Genomic DNA, 17,442 nt, shown 5'->3' on the forward strand with positions numbered 1-17,442 from the left:
AATGCATCTCTGTATGTGGAGTAAAGGTGGTCTATGTTTTTTCCCTCTGGTTGCACATGTGACAAGAAATGAGGTAAAATGGATTTAAGTATTAAAGTCCCCGGCAACTAGGAGCGCCGCTTCTGGATGAGCATTTTCTTGTTTGCTTATTGTCTTATATAGCTCGTTGAGTGCGGTCTTAGTGTCAGCATTGGTTTGTGATGATAAATAGACAGCTACGAATAAATAGACGGCTACGAATAATATGGATGAGAACTCTCTTGGTAGATAGTGTGGTCTACATTGCACACCAGTTGTTATTGACAAATAGACATACACCCACATTCCTCGTCTTACCAAACGTAGCTTCTCTGTCCTGCCGATGCATGGAAAATCCCGCCAGGTCTATATTATCCGTGTCGTCGTTCAGCCACGACTCGGTGAAACATAAGATATTACAGTTTTTAATGTCCCGTTGGTAGGATGGTCTTGATCGTATATCATTAATTTCATTTTCCAAAGATTGCACGTGGGTAATAGAAAAGATGGCAGTGGAGGTTCATTCACTCGCCTACAAATTCTCAGAAGGCAGCCTAACCCCTTTTTCTCCATCTTTTCTTCATGCAAATGACAGGGATTTGGGCCCGTTCCCGATAAAGCAGTATATCCTTTACATCAGACTCATTAAATAATTTTTTTTTGTCCTGTTTGAGTTGAGTAATTGCTGTTCTGATGTCCAGAAGTTATTTTTGGTCATAAGAGATGGTAGCAGCAACATTATGTACAAAATAAGTTGCAAAATAAGTTACAAACAACGCGAAAAACCAAACAAAATAGCACAGTTGATTTGGAGCCCATCAAACATCAGCCATCTCCTCTGGCGCCATTATAGTTCTCTAGCAACAACAATTGGCAAAACATTTAAAACACATCTATCCGTTCGGCCACAGTTCAGGAAAGTGGATATTCTTGGCTCTAAATATGGGCTACCTAAGTTCATTCTGTCCTCATCATGACTGCCCTTGAAGGTTTACTTGAAAAGCTGGCAAAGCCCAGGCTCTCTTCCCAGGGGGCATGGGCACTTTGAATATTTCATCATTACGAATACTGCAAGATAACAACAAAGAGCAACTGCCTGGTTCAGTTTTCATTGCGTACGTGCTATTGAGACTAGGAATTCAATTTCCCACAGTGGTAGCCAAGAAGGACAAAACAGATCAACATACCGTGTCTTCCATTCCCACTTGTTTCAATGCCTGGCGACCCCTGTGAGATAGAGCTAGATTGATGCTTCTTCCCTTGACTATATTGGCTTGGCGGATATCTGGTCAGGATCAGAGATGGAGAGATAAAACATTCAGGTATGATGATACTCAAGTCTAACATACACAAGCTACTAGTCAATCCAAATGTAATTTCACTGCATCTGATGAATGCTTGTGAAACCAGTGTCATATGCCAATCATAACTTATATTGAAATACATGTTAAGACTGCTGTTTGATTGCTATCAGGACAGAAGCCATCCCAGCTAGCACAGTGGATCTGGGACGATTCTGGCTGAGCGTCGTGACACTCGGCTGAGAGTCAGACTCGGCCGATGTCATATGGCCCGAGAATGGGCCGCCTTCGGCAGTATTACTTATGGCTAGGATGTGGGGATTGAGTTTGGGCCGATTCCGATGTGAGTTATCTGGCTGCATTATGTAATTAACATTTCATTATTTATTTTTCCTTATTTTCTCATTGTTTCTGTGATCAAAAAATAAAATGATCGTTTAAATGAAATACTTTAAGAGTTCTGTGTAGTATTTTAGTATTTTGATACTCTGTGCAAGGCAATTGATAAGCATTAAAAACTTTGTGGATGGAGCTTCCTGAGTGGCTCAGCGGTCTAAGACCCTGCATCGCAGGGTGGCGGGCCAGGCGCATGCACGCTGACACGGTCACCAGGTGCATGGTGTTTCCTCCGACACAAAATGTATTTTTTTTGTGGATGGGTATAATTTGTATGTATAACATTTAGAATAGTAATATTTCAAATTTCTAAAATCAGCTAATTTTATATACATTTATTTCAATTTGCATCGGGCCGCTTCTGGGGGGATTCTGGAAAGATACCGGCAATGTCGGCCCGATGTACTTCTGGACAGTCATTCATTGTGATTCCGGGCCGAGTCCGACACCCGATTCCGGGCCGATTCATTGCTAGCGGGGATTGTGCTTTGTTGTTAAGAACATTGTAATGACTAATGACTGCATGCAGTACATACTTCCAAAAATAGATGGACTACTGTGTAGCTGTTCAAAATAAGAGGAAGCACTTTATATGTTGTGTAATCAAGTGTTTACCTTCTCGAGATTCAAAGACCTCTACTTGAAAACCTCTTTTTGCAAAGTAGCAGGCATTCAAGGCACCGACCTGAGAGAGAGTTGATTGCATTAGTTCATGGTGCAGGCAGCATCTATTTGAATTTTTATCACTTGTGATGAAAATGGAAATGGATTAAAAAAATGTACATGGATGCTACATAGCAATATCAAAGGAAGAGATCAAAACAAGTCATATTGACATTAAGGCACTTTGCTTTGTCAATGGTAGGCTACAACAAGGACCGAGTAGTTTAAAGTGTCAATTACTGTTAGGCTTTACTCTTCCTTACATGATATTGCTTTAAGAGGCCTGCAAGGAAAGTATTTTAAAAAATGATACTGTTTGTTTACAACCAAAATACTGTTTGCTCAGACCTGCCTTTTTCACCATCATCCCTATTGAGTTAATGGGGCCAATCTGCAGTTTAGCAAATTGGCAAAGCCAAAAATTGTCCTATAACCTCAAGAAAATAAGGCTCAGATTACACTTAAATAGATTACATTTATATTGTATTAATAGATTACACGTAGATTAGATAACATTGTCACAACATGAACACTTTTTCATCACAGCAAATATCAGCAGCCTGTTTACATTATTCACACTTCCATTTTGACTTCTTACCAAACCACCTCCCACCACAGCTACCACTTTATTCTTGCTGGTTGATTTGCTGTCATTGGTTGAATAATCCATTGTAGTTTATGTCGTTATATCTGGAGTCTTGCAGTGTCCGTTTTGCCTTTCAGTGATCTTGGACACTGAAATCAATTACTGCCTGAGCCGATTAAATCAAAACCTTTTTACTGTGACACTCAGGGTCTTGAGGGAGGCGCGACCCGGATCTCATAAATGTCGTCCTCGTAGTGGTTGGTTAGCTTTTCCTCACAATGCAAACAAAACAGAGAGATAGTTCAGAGTTGAGGAATTTCACATGAGCAGCTGAAGCGCACACACCGCGCAGAGAAACAGAACGATTACAAGAGCCGCTGGATTTACACACCTTTTACTAGGAACTGCTGTGTGAATGATCTGATAGGTGATTATGTTGTAGTAAAAAAAAATCACTTCAATAAAAACAATGTCTGTGGTCCAGAGTGTTGATAAAAGGATATGTAGAAGGGTGTGCCGATTAAGGATCGATTCAGACAAGGTGGTAGTTTGTACGACAAGCGACAGGTTTATTCAGAGTAAAGATATCTGGTACAGCGTATATACGGGCCCCTCTGTTAGCTCATCAGAGACTAGCAGAAAGGAACCTTGCTAACAGTGAGTACAAGCATCATATACACAACAGAAAGTAGGTTGATTTCTAGGAGATCGGATCTTCGGATTGGAACAGGCTGGGGTGTAGTCATTGCACAAGATCCGGCATTGGCTCTGTTGTCTGTCCGTCATCGTAGAATCCTGCCATGCCTGTTCTTGGTCGTCACACCATGTTCAGCTGAAAAGGAGATCTGGTGTGTGCGCTATCTTCAGTCACACAATGTTCGGCTGGGAGGGAGATTATGTGTGTGTGCTAGTTTGTCTCTAAATCTAGGCTTTCTGCCAATCTGTGGGTGTTTTATCTGGGTGTCCTCGGCAGCTATGTGTGTACTGTATGTGCGTCGTCCCTGTCTTCTGGGGTCAGTGTGTAAGAGCGTATGCGTCCCTGTCCTGTTCTCAAGAGTCCGTGTGTAATGTGTGTGCGTCCCTATCTTCAGGGGAGTTGTGGCCGAACTGCCGGCTAGCACCTGTGGCTAGGAGTATCCTGTTGTGATAGTGTTCTGGATGATCTAAGTGAGTGTGTGTGTGAGAGATATCCTGTATGGGGCCCAACCTGTTTTACTATGAAAATACGTTGTCCCAGCTATAGTAGTGTAATGTCACCTACATAAGAATTAGCAGTCCTCTACAAGAGTTAGTAGTTTATCGCTAATCAATCTTGTGAAAAAAAGAGCATATATCCCGAATGATGCCTATACTGACATTAGGAGGAATTACACATTTACTCTGAAATTCAACCATTGGAAGCTGGTTTAATTTAAATTTCTCATGCTGGATTATGATTAATTTTTCAGAGACAAAATAAAAAAAGATCCACAGAGACAAGGCCTGCGCATTCGCCATCGCTGGGATCGATAAATATGAGTCTGTTCTTCCCTCTACTGGTCATGTAAGCATAAAGCACCCACACACATTTCAGGGATAGGAACAATTATTTTTCGATTCGTGAATGGGTTAAAACATTTCGCAACCTATTTGACATTGGAATTTTAAAAGGATACTGTTGCAATAGGCCAGTGATTATGAAACTTCTCCTGGTGGACCCCGGAGGTTTCACAATTTGGTTGTCGGCCTTAATTTGCTCACCTGATTTTTAAACGTTGCGAATACACACAAAAATTCCCTAGAACATGCGTGCGCCAGTTTATGCAAATGTTGGCATTTATAAAAACTGAAATTGACGTGAGAGTGTGCTTATCCTCCTGCAAACTTCAGACCATGCGTATGCAGTTTCTAGTGGTTTAACTATTGCGTTGCAAGAAGGAAAAATTGGCCTTGTAGTAATCTTGTGCAAATGAGGAATGTACACTGAGTGTACAAAAAACGGACATATACTGACCAGCTATGATCCCTTTGATGTAAAATCCACGCCAATCAGTGTAGCTGATGGGGAGGAGACAGGTTAAAGAAGGATTTTTAAGCCTTGATACAATTGCCAGAGGGTGTATGGGCAAGACAAACGATTGAAGTGCTTTTGAACGGTGTAGTATGTGGTGCCAGGCGCACCTGTTTGAGTGTGTCAAGAACTATAATGCTAATGCCTTTTTCACGCTCAACAGTTCTGTGAGTATCAATAATGGTCCACCACCCAAAGGACATCCAGCCAAATTGACACAACTGTGATAAGCATTGGCGTCAACATAAGCCAGCATCCCTGTAGAAAGATTTCGATACCTTGTAGAATCATTTATTGCGCTGTACAAAATTATATGTACGTTGTCGCAGCAGTAAAACCGAACGAAGGAAACAGCGCCCCTCTGTCTCAGCCCATGTATCTGACGCTGTCTGGACCTAAATATTATAAAATGTAGTAGCATGTGATTGATTGATGCCAGCAAGCATTTAGCCTCCCTTGAAAGATAAATAAATAAATTAGCCAATCAGCCTTGAGCTGAGATCAACTGTAGGTTGTCCTGCTGCATTAAAACGCTCCCCAAGGGAAGCCAGTTTGGATTTGGCTTCAGACCAATCAAATCACTTTCTTTGCGAACCGTCATTTTCAGAGAGTTTCTGGTCTGCTTAAATTGATGTCCAGCAGTAGCTAGCTTGTTAAATTGGCCCTTTCCTAAGCCATGGATGGAGATGGAGATTTGGGACTTGTGGTTTTGACTTAGTTCTCTGTACAGGACAATGATTATGATGGCGATTCTGATTTAATCATAGATTCATATGTTGTGCCACTGGCCTGAGATACCTAGCCCAGACGTAGATAGCTGAAGCGTATTCAACAGCATTTACATTTACATTTACAATTAAGTCATTTAGCAGACGCTCTTATCCAGAGCGACTTACAAATTGGTGCATTCACCTTATGACATCCAGTGGAACAGCCACTTTACAATAGTGCTAAATATTTTAAGGGGGGTGAGAAGGATTACTTTATCCTATCCTAAGTATTCCTTAAAGAGGTGGGGTTTCAGGTGTCTCGGAAGGTGGTGATTGACTCCGCTGTCCTGGCGTCGTGAGGAGTTTGTTCCACCATTGGGGAGCCAGAGCAGCGAACAGTTTTGACTGGGCTGAGCGGGAACTGTACTTCCTCAGTGGTAGGGAGACGAGCAGGCCAGAGGTGGATGAACGCAGTGCCCTTATTTGGGTGTAGGGCCTGATCAGAGCCTGGAGGTACTGAGGTGCCGTTCCCCTCACAGCTCCGTAGGCAAGCACCATGGTCTTGTAGCCAGGGGTTTAATGGCACAGGCAGGAGCCCAGGCAGTAATCCAGACGGGAGATGACAAGTGCCTGGATTTGCTCCGCTTCCTGTGTGAGGCAGGGTCGTAGTAGAGCATGAACCTACAGGAACGTGCCATCAAAGGGTGTTGTCCAGGATCACGCCAAGGTTCTTAGCGCTCTGGGAGGAGGACACAATGGAGTTGTCAACCGTTCGAGATCATGGAACGGGCAGTTTCCCCGGGAGGAAGAGCAGCTCCGTCTTGCCGATGGTTCAGCTTGAGGTGGTGATCCGTCATCCACACTGATATGTCTGCCAGACATGCAGAGATGCGATTCGCCACCTGGTCATCAGAAGGGGGAAAGGAGAAGATTAATTGTGTGTGTAGCAATGATAGGAGAGACCATGTGAGGTTATGACAGAGCCAAGTGACTTGGTGTATAGCGAGAATAGAGAGGGCCTAGAACAGAGCCCTGGGGGACACCAGTGGTGAGAGCGCGTGGTGAGGAGACAGATTCTGCCACGCCACCTTTCAGGTAAGCCATGGCCCAACTCTGAGAGGGTGGAGAGGAGGATCTGATGGTTTATCGAAGGCAGCCGATAGGTCTAGAAGGATGAGAGCAGAGGAGAGAGAGTTAGCTTTTGCGGAGCGCCTCCGTGATACAGAGAAGAGCAGTCTCAGTTGAATGACTAGTCTTGAAACCTGACTGATTTGGATCAAGAAGGTCATTCTGAGAGAGATAGCGGGAGAGCTGACCAAGGACGGCATGTTCAAGAGTTTTGGAGAGAAAAGAAAGAAGGGATACTGGTCTGTAGTTGTTAACATCGGAGGGATCGAGTGTAGGTTTTTTCAGAAGGGGTGCAATCGCTCTCTTGTAGCCAGCGGTCAGGGATAAGTTGATGAGCGAGGTGAGGTAAGGGAGAAGGTCTCCAGAAATGGTCTGGAGAAGAGAGGAGGGGATAGGGTATCACAAGAAGATTTCATCTGGAGAGAGAGGGGAGAAAGAGGTCAGAGCACAGGGTAGGGCAGTGTAGCAGAACCAGCAGTGTCGTTTGACTTAGCAAACGAGGATCGGATGTCGTCGACCTTCTTTTCAAAATGGTTGACGAAGTCATCTGCAGGAGGAGGAGGAGGGGGAGGAGGGGGGCTTCCTAGGGTTAGAGGGGGAGGAGGATTCAGTAGGGAGGATGGTAGAAAGTGGTTTTAGCAGCAGAGACAGAGGAGGAAAATGTAGAGAGGAGGGAGCGAAAGGATGCCAGGTCCGCAGGGAAGTTTTCCTCCATTTCCGCTCGGCTGCCCGGAGCCCTGTTCTGTGAGCTCGCAATGAGTTCAAGCCACGGAGCGGGAGGGGAGGACCGAGCCGGCCTGGAAGATAGGGGACATAGAGAGTCAAAGGATGCAGAAAGGGAGGAGAGGAGCGTTGAGGAGGCTGAATCAGGAGATAGGTTGGAGAAGGTTTGAGCAGAGGGAAGAGATGATAGGATGGAAGAGGAGAGAGTAGCGGGGGAGAGAGAGCGAAGGTTGGGACGGCGCGATACCATCCGAGTATCTTTAAGGAATATATTACCTTCAACAGTGTTATCTCGAGATCAAGCCATCAATGTTTTGTGATTATTGATGTTGTAAAAATGTTAGCTAATGGGTTAGCAATTAGCATGTTTGACATTTCAGTGGAAATACTACTACTATCAGCTTTTTGTTAAGTAGTTAAGAAAAATAAATACATCCAGTATTATCGGCATACAGTCCCCAGTTATTGGCCACCTTACTATTTTGTTCAATTACAAGATATATTCATTTAATTTTGTTTAAAATGAGACCCCAACCTCATATCCAAAGTGTTTACTGAATATTTGACTAGTTGGGTAGTATTCCGGTTTAAAAAATAATATATTGCCTAAAATCCGTTAGCTATATTTTAGAGGTAAAAAGTTGGATATGAAATTATTTGTGTTCTGTCGGCAGTTGTATTTTACAATATACAGTGTGTCTCACTTTTTAAAAAACTCTTAAAACCTAACTTAACTTATATAAATTGCAATGGAAATCGGTGGTCAGCTAGCTAGAAGGGTATCTTTAGTCGCAAAACTTACCGTTATTTTCCAGTCCACTCAAATATTGAGCTCAAGGTTATTTAATCCTCTAACCACTAGAGAGTGTCCGAAGTTAGGGGGTGTCTGATGTTGGGTGAAAATGAGCTAGGCTCTCATTAACTGACTAGCTTGACTTAGCTGGTTCATTGTTGCCCATGCAAGAAAGTCATGCTAGCAAGCATTTTAGCTAGGTAGCCTCAACAAAAACTAAAAGTGTACTGTATGAGCCATAGACCATTTTGCCAACATGAAAGAGAGGTGGGCATTGGCGTTCAAGTAGTAGGGTGAGTCAACATTTTTTGTTTTACTTGTGCATTGCACGCACACACAGAAATCAGTACCATGGACAGCCATATACGTAGCAATATTGATTGGACGTTTTTTGTTGCCATCTTAAAGTTGTTTTCACTGTATTAAACTATGCATATTTAGCCTTGTTTATTTGGTGATGTTTAAGTTGAAATGGTGCTGGAATAGCAGTGCTCCTGTTGTTTTCGTGATGACTTGCGGTAACTATGTGGTTCTAAATCAGTACTTGTTTAGTTAACTGTCAAAAACATTAACTTGCTTGACCATGCTGCAGGTGATAACTGTTTGTATGTAAATGTATGCTTTGTGGACTTCACCGGTTTTGTGATGAACCAAACGTATGTGTAGTTGCATTTATTCGACCACTGTGTGACTGTCTTTTTGTTGTCACGGCCTTATTGTATATCACAGTGGGGTATGAACCGATAAGTTATGTAGCAAACAACGCAATTATGACAACATAGTTTGTAATAAGGCTTGTGTACTGGCTTTGCTTGGCTTCCTGAGTGATTTTACCCATGCGCCGCTACTGCTCAGGAGTAGTTCTAGTTTCCAAATCCAGAGTTTACACCCAGAGGAGTGTAGCTGCTCATTTGGCGACCCTTATAGAGTGACTCATCAACTTAAATCCAATAGTTTTTGCATATTGTACCATTGAAAATGATCTGTACATTGTGTCGCTGTAAAAGGGGGGTATTTTCTACTCAGGAGAACTTCAGCTTTCTAAATCCACAGAGTTTACACCGAGAGGAGTGTCACTGCTCATCTGGAATTCTTGCTACAGTAAATGACCAAACATATGTGGGCACCTCCTCGTCGAACATCTCATTCCAAAATCATGGGCATTAATATATGAAGTTGGTCCCCCTTTGCTGTAGAACTATTGCTGTAGAAATATTTCCATTTGAAGTTTGTTGTTTCTAATTGAGTTGTTTTTGCAGGATTATTATTGAAATAAGATCATACTTTTCTGCTACCTGCTGTGGTTCTGAACTGTTATACATGACTAAAAGTATGTGCTTGTAGAACATCTCATTCCAAAATCATGGGCATTAATATGGAGCTGGTCCCCCCCTTTGCTGCTGTAACTAGATGTTGGTCCATTGCTGCGGGGACTCCATTCAGCCACAAGAGCATTAGTGAGGCCTGGCTTGGAAGGTGTTCGATGGGCTTGAGTTCAGGGCTCTCTGTAGGCCAGTCAAGTTCTTCCACACCGATCGTGACAAACCATTTCTGTATAGACCTTGCTTTGTGCACGGGGTCATTGTCATGCTATAACAGAAAAAGGCCTTCCCCAAACTGTTGTCACAAAGTTGAATGCACAGGATTGTCTAGAATGTCATTTTATGCTGTAGTGTTAAGATTTTCCTTCACTGGAATTAAGGGACCTAGCCCGAACCATGAAATACAGCCCCAGACCATTATTCCTCCTCCACCAAACTTTACAGTTGGCACTATGCATTGGGGCAGGTATCGTTCTTCTGGCATCTGCCAAAACTTGGTTTTGTCCTTTGGACTGCCAGATGGTGAAGCGTGATATTACTCCAGAGAATGAGTTTCCACTGCTCTAGAGTCCAATGGCAGCAAGCTTTACATCACTCCAGCTGAAGCTTGGCATTGCACATGGTGATCTTAGGCTTGTGTGTGGCTGTTTGGCCATAGAAACCCATTTCATGAAGATCCTGACGAACAGTTCTTGTGCTGACGTTGCTTCTAGAGGGAGTTTGGAACTCAGTATGAATTGTTGCAATTGAGGACAGATTATTTTTACACACTTCGGCAATCCCGTTCTGTGAGCTTGTGTGGCGTACCACTTCACATCTAAGCCATTGTTGCTCTTAGATGTTTCCACTTTACAATAACAGCATTTTGTTGACCAGGAGAGATATTTGACTAACTGACTTGTGGAAAAGTTGCATCCTATGACAGTGCCACGTTGAACGTCACTGACTGTGCGCTTGATTTTATACACCTGTGAGGCTGAAATGGCTGAATCCATTCATTTGAAGGGGGGTCCACATACTTTTGTATATTGTGTAGGTCTTGTTCTTGCTGGCGGAACGGAGGTGTTTTATACTCGTGAAAAATAATGTCTCTATAGGTCTATGCATAGTCCCCTTCAACCGGAACATTCAGTTGTTAGGGGGCTTGTCCGACAGTGCATGAGCCTGCAGACTGACTGATCTACAAAAAAACCTTGCATTATAAATTAACTACTCATTATTATTTGTAGATCAGTCAGTCACAATTACCCATGATACATTACGGTTTTGAGCCTCTCGAACATGGCTGGGGACTCCGCAAGAGCTAGGAAAGGAGTGGCTTGATCCAAACAGGCTGATTAATCGACTTTCTGATCTAAATATGACACATCAATCAAAACCATACTTGTCCACATGTTGTATATGTTGTTAGTTTAAAATAATAGTATTTTATTTGAGTAAATACCCCTGACATCAAATAAATCACATAATTCATGATCTATTACGTGACTCTCTGGCGTCCATTGCATTTGTCTATTACAACATGGCGCCGTAAAGATCGAAGGTTTCTCTGACTGTTGTCTGTCCGAATTATGCTGCAATGTTTTAGCCGACTGGCCCAGTTTACAAGACACCGTCTGATTGCGGGGAATAGTTTGTACTTTTATCAAAGTGTTAGGTGAGTGTTAAATGTTAAGATACTACTATCCACTTCAAAAACTCGCATGTAATGAACAAATATTTACCAGCTAACGGTAGCTGAAACGTTACAGAATGAGCCTAGTTAGCTAGCAGAAGGGCTGACTAATTAAGCATTAGCAGAAAAGCATTCACAGCTAGCTACGTATACAAGTAGCATATCAACTTTGATAGCTAGCTAGCTAACCAAGGACACGTATAGTTATGCACTTGATTTGAAACCAGCCAGCCTAGCTAGCTGCCGGATGCACCTGGCACCAACTACACGCTAAATATAGCTAATTTAGCTAACTAGGACTCAGGGCAGACTAGCCACCTAAAGTTAATAAGGTTAGCCAGCTAATCTATGGCGGTTTCCGGCTATCACAGTGCGGCTTGTTAACTTGCAAATCTTAAACCAGCCTAGTAAAAATGCACTGTTGTGCTGTGAATACATTTTAAAAGGTATATTCGGATATATATATTTTCGTTTTGTAGCTAGTCAGATTCGCTCGTTGGAAACATGTAGCTATCAATGCAAAATATCGCCTAGCCCTAGACAGACTTGTATTTCTGTTCCAGCTGTAGCCGGTAGCCGATAGTGGGCGCTAGATCTGCACTGTCTAGGTTTGAGTGCCCAGCCGGTAATACACTCGTGTCCCCCGTGGGATATAGCATCCTACATTCGGTACGCCATTAAAGCTAGGTAAGGAGCAAATTATGCCTTTGCAGCCTGAATAGAGGATGTACGAGCTGGTCCACGATAACGGTCCTCATCCAACCTGTATCACAACCGGCTGTGATTGGGTGCACAATTGGCCCAGCTTCGTCCCCGTTTGACCGGTGTAGGCCGTTATTGTAAATAAAAATGTGTTCTTAACTGACTTGCCTAGTTAAATAAAGGTAAAAATAGAAGTAAATACACTTCTGTTCAAAAGTTTGGTCACTTAGAAATCTCCTTGTGTTTGGAAGATTTTTTTCAATTTAAAATAACGTCAAATTGATCAGAAATAGTGTAGACATTGTTAATGTTGTAAATGACTATTGTAACTGGAAATGGCTTATTTTTTAAATGGAATATCTACATAGACGTACAGAGGCCCATTATCAGCAACCATCACTCCTGTGTTCCAATGGCACGTTAGCTAATCGAAGTCTATCACTTTAAAAAGCGAATTGATCATTAGAAAACCTTTTTGCAATTATCTTAGCACAGCTGAAAACTGTTGTTCTGATTTAAAGAAGCAATAAAACTGGCCTTCTTTAGACTAGTTGAATATCTGGAGCACCATCATGTGGGTTTGATTACAGGCTCAAAATGGGCAGAAACAAAGATGTTTCTTCTGAAACTCGTCAGTCTATTCTTGTTCTGATAAATGAAGGCTACTCCATGCAAGAAATTGCCAAGAAACTGAAGATCTCGTACAACGCTGTGTACTACTCGCTTCACAGAACAGCGCAAACTGGCCCTAACCAGACTAGAATGAGTGGGAGGCCCTGGTGCACAACTGAGCAAGAGGACAAGTACATTAGTGTCTAGTTTGAGAAACGGACGCCTCACAACTCCTCAACTGGCAGCTTCATGAAATAATACCAGCAGAACACCAATCTCCACGTCAACAGTGAAGAGGCGACTCTGGGATGCAAGCCTTCTAGGCAGAGTTCCTCTGTCCACTGTCTGTTCTTTTGCCCATCTTAATATTTTCTTTTTATTGGCCAATCTGAGATGCAGCTTCTTCTTTGCAGCTCTGCCTAGTAGGCCAGCATCCCGGAGTCTCCTCTTCATGGTTGATGTTGAGACTGGTATTTCCAGATAAAATAGTAATTTACAACATTAACAATGTCCACTGCATTTATGATCAATTTGATGTTTAACTGGAAAAAATGTGCCTTTCTTTAAAAAATAGGGCATTTCTAAGTGACCACACACTTTTGAACGGTGGTGTATTTGGAAAGCTGACAGCTTGAGAGGATCTGCAAAGAAGAATGGGAGAAACTCCCAAAATACTGTTGTGCTAAGCTTGTAGCGTCATACCCAAGAAAACTCAATGCTGTAGTCGCTGCCAAAGGTGCTTCAACAAAGTACTGAGTAAAGGATCTGAATACTTATGTGAATGTAATATTTCCAGTTTTTGTTTTTAAATATTTAATTAGCAAAACTTTCTTCACTTGTTTTTTTTTTCATTATGGGGCATTGTGTGTAGATTGAGTTTAAAATTCATATTCTTTTTACTCAATTTTAGAATAAGGCTGTGGAAAAAGTCAAGGCGTCTGAATACTTTCCAAATGCACTGTATGTGCCTGTTGAATGTATTTATTTGCAAAAATCACTTGCATATGCTTGTTAGCATGGTATTGGTCCACTGTCATTCTGATGACTGAATGCTGACGTCTGCTCGGGGTCTAAATATGGTACTTCAGTTTGAGTAGTCCGTCTACCTTGCGTCATTCAAAATTCTCTCCACTACACTCCCCCTACATGTTAAAATCAGTCACTGTAATGACCATTAATCTGTAAATTGCTTGTCCAATCAAGAATTTAGTGCATAAAATAACATTATTTCCTGTGCTCTACAGGCTTGTGTTGACTCTACCCCTCAGAATGACAGACCCGGCTGTGAAGAGGGTAGTCAGTGACATCGTCCGCTCTCCAGAAGACAAGCGGGTCTACAGGGGCCTGGAGTTTAACAATGGCCTGAGGGCTGTGCTCATCAGTGATCCCACCACAGACAAGTCCTCAGCAGGGCTGGACGTCAACATAGGTACAGTATTCACACACTCCACTTATCTAGGCCGGAGGCAGCCTCCATGACCCATCTCATTATTTTCCTATAGGTGTCTCCATCCATCTCCTCATCCTGTAGCTTCTTTATCTGTATCTTTTATTTCTTTGTTTCAAACCCCCATTCACATTCTCCACTATTCCTGTAAATTATGCTGCCACTTCTCTTTTTCGCTCCCTAGTTTATCTCCCATGGGACTACATTGAAGAGGATCCTTTATCATACTCTTTCATCTGCTTCTGTTTTTTATCCCCTATTGTTTCAGGGTTTGAACCACCTCTCCAATGTTATGGCTGGCAGCGTCTAAACATAATTCACTTTGAGTGCAGAAGTGTGCGAATGCGAAGCAACGTGTAGATTAACTGTGTTCGACTTTTATGTGTACCAGGTTCTTTGTCAGACCCAGGGAACATATCAGGCATTGCCCACTTCTGCGAACACATGCTGTTTTTGGGCACAGAGAAGTACCCCAAGGAGAATGAGTACAGCCAGTTTCTCAGTGAGCATGCTGGCAGCTCCAATGCTTTCACTAGCGGCGAGCACACCAACTACTACTTTGACGTATCCCACGAACACCTGGAGGGTGCATTGGACAGGTGAGTGAACCAACAGGGTCATGTTCAATAAGGCACATGGTGTAACATTTTTGCAAAACAATCGTTTCTTATTGGATGAGTTCAGGTAGCCCCTCCCCTTTTCAGTTTATTTTCTTCCGTTTGGTGCTTTTTGAATATGACCCAGGTTATGTCGTGGTAGAAATTCTCCCATTTTACTTGACGGCTTTGGGTGTGCCACTGTGATTCGATTAGGCGTGTGAAAACCATCTGGACACCAATGCAGATCAATATTTTAATTATTGATAAGCTTTTCAAACACTCATGAACAAAAAAGTCAACCTTCATACCGTTTTGGGGCTCCCGAGTGGCGCAGCGGTCTAAGGCACTGCATCTCAGTGCTAAAGGTGTCACTACAGACACCCTGGTTCGATTCCAGGCTGTATCACAACCGGGCCGTGATTGGGGGTCCCATAGGGCAGCGCACAATTTGCCCAGTGTCCGGGTATGGCCGTTATTGTAAATAATAATTTGTTCTTAACTAACTTGTCTAGTTAAATAGAGTTCCAATCGAAGGAGGGTGGTTGATAATGAGTGTATAGGGCTACCTGATTAGTAATTACAGGTGTATAGGCCAGGGCCACTTGAATATAGAGCTTGCTTATGACATGTCAGATTTCTGTATCTTCCAGCTATGTTGAGTCTGTAGCTGCCTAGCTGCAGAGGGCATTTACTTTGGCCAATTCACTTAATTGCGGTTGTTTTCTTTTGCATGGCAGTTGCTTGTCCTTAGGGCCATTCAAATAGCTTTGCATACGGGTCTGTGAAATGTCACTGCTGTCTATTGAGTCTGCTGACGAACAGGATAAATTTGAGAAAAGTACACCTCTGAATTCAGAACGTGGACTTTTCCACATGTTACTGCAGTTATTAACCACTGGCCTGGAAAAATAAATAGCACACACCCCTAACCCACCATTTGCTTAATCCTCACTGATGTTCTTGTAGGCCTTCACCAGGACACTCAAGTTCATTTTAAAACAAATCATCCAACAGCCCTTTAAAAAAAAAAAAATCTAGGTAGCCTAATCTGCAGTTTTTGTTTATGTATGTTAACTTGTTAAATTAATGTCTTGTCCTTTGTGTCTAGGTTTGCTCAGTTCTTCTTGTGCCCGTTGTTTGACGAGAGCTGTAAGGACCGTGAGGTGAATGCTGTGGACTCTGAGCACGAGAAAAACCTGATGAATGATGCCTGGAGGCTGTTCCAGCTGGAGAAGGCCACTGGCAACCCCAACCACCCATTCAGCAAATTTGGGACCGGTAAAAACCCCATGCCACCTGGCGTACTATATACGAATTCAACATAGCCCAGCATGTATCCACAGTCATGTTCATTAGGCACCAAACAGAACGGGGCTCTACAGTGCGACCATTTTATGAGCTTAATATTTTGCTGTGCGACCTAGAATTTTAATTTGGGAGCACCAGTATGCCCAGAAAAATGCATGATTCTAGCTTTATTACCAAAATATTTTTCATTGTGCTCCTAAATTTCTTTGTGTGCGCATACATTTTTTGACTTGGGCATGTACCTACTCGTTGTAAAAAAAAAAAAGGGTAGCGTAGAGCCCTGCGGAAGACAATGGACTGGAACTGCCAGGACTTCAGTTTCCTTTTCTGTTGCAAAACATTTTGCTACAGTGTGCCGTTATGAACATTGCGTATAAAACCTCTAAATCCTTCTCAGCCTTTTGTTTTGGAATGTGCTGACTCATCCTCTCCTCCTTAATTGTGTTCTCTTACGATTGGACTCCCAGCCCAGGAGAGCCAGCTGGTGGCAGCGTTTAGTTATATAAGCTTTATTTTTGTCTAATAATAGAAACAGGATCAGCTCAGCCGGAACACTTATTAATGAACGAGTGTTGGAGACATCCTTGACAAAAACATTCTTAGAAATGCTTAGAGGGACACTTAACTACACATTAATATTCAGATGTGGACATTATGGGGCTGGAGATGATTAATAATTAGTTTATAAAGTAAATAGTTCAAAGGGAAGTTCAACACATCTCTCCAGATGTTCTAAATGTGGTGTGTTGTCTGTTATTTGTTTTAGAGGGAAATGCCCAGCAGCTAGCCTGCCACAGAGAAAGGGCTAGGTTTAGGCTCTGGTTGTGTAACGTAAACTCTCTCACACTTGTAGATCGCCTTGGTCCGTACAATTGGCCTTATTTTAGCGCCCAAAAAAACGTAATACTTCCAGATCAACTGTAATGTCAATACCATTGTAAAGCACAACCAAATCCATGCCGAGACATCCATGCTGCCCGTTTCTGTATGATTCAAGAATGCAATGAGCTCCGTCGGATCTTTTTAAAAATGGCGGGTGGGAAGCAAAGCAAAATCATGCTTGGTAGTGAGAAGGAGAGATGTCGTCGTGGGAAAACAACTGCTTTTTTTCACTCAATCTATCCACCTTATCACCTTATCGCCTCTAAAATGTAAATAAAAAACTATAAAGTGTTTATATAATGTGTCATTACATACCTATTTGAAGGTTTGTGTCGAATTTGAATTGGGTTTTTAGGGTGGTGCCAAAGTGATCTTCAGAAGTAAACGGTGGCTTTGAGAGTCATGATTGCTTGCAGTGATGACGCAGAAAATGACTAGGTACCCCTCTTATCCCCGTCACTGTCCATTTCTTGTTTTTAAACGATGAGAGAAGTAACACCTGGTGGAGAGAGATTGTAAGACAGAAA

General features: G+C 42.5%; 2 protein-coding genes across 6 annotated transcripts in view; one reads left to right on the forward strand and one right to left on the reverse strand.

The window, feature by feature from the left end:
- LOC124038135 (kynurenine 3-monooxygenase-like) overlaps window positions 1–4,020 on the reverse strand; it is a 46,961-nt gene extending 42,941 nt beyond the window's left edge. The window contains exons 1-3 of the mRNA XM_046353634.1: window positions 2,977–4,020; window positions 2,331–2,400; window positions 1,206–1,303 (exon numbers count right to left, since the gene is read on the reverse strand). Coding sequence (XP_046209590.1) covers window positions 1,206–1,303; window positions 2,331–2,400; window positions 2,977–3,048 — 240 coding nt within the window. The 5' untranslated portion in view covers window positions 3,049–4,020. The remainder of the gene's footprint in view (window positions 1–1,205; window positions 1,304–2,330; window positions 2,401–2,976) is intronic.
- Window positions 3,344–17,442, forward strand: part of LOC124038134 (insulin-degrading enzyme-like) — a 51,255-nt gene continuing 37,156 nt past the window's right edge. For 2 of the 5 annotated variants that reach the window (XM_046353629.1, XM_046353630.1), the window contains exons 1-4: window positions 11,190–11,347; window positions 13,924–14,108; window positions 14,518–14,725; window positions 15,834–16,003. In XM_046353629.1, coding sequence (XP_046209585.1) covers window positions 11,262–11,347; window positions 13,924–14,108; window positions 14,518–14,725; window positions 15,834–16,003 — 649 coding nt within the window. In that variant the 5' untranslated portion in view covers window positions 11,190–11,261. Of the gene's footprint in view, window positions 3,392–3,502; window positions 3,622–4,412; window positions 4,508–8,508; window positions 8,662–11,189; window positions 11,348–13,923; window positions 14,109–14,517; window positions 14,726–15,833; window positions 16,004–17,442 lie in introns of those variants that run through there. The other 3 variants (XM_046353633.1, XM_046353632.1, XM_046353631.1) reach the window with 3 other exon arrangements.

The sequence above is a fragment of the Oncorhynchus gorbuscha genome, linkage group LG06 (assembly GCF_021184085.1).
Source record: "Oncorhynchus gorbuscha isolate QuinsamMale2020 ecotype Even-year linkage group LG06, OgorEven_v1.0, whole genome shotgun sequence".
Classification (NCBI taxonomy): domain Eukaryota; kingdom Metazoa; phylum Chordata; class Actinopteri; order Salmoniformes; family Salmonidae; genus Oncorhynchus; species Oncorhynchus gorbuscha.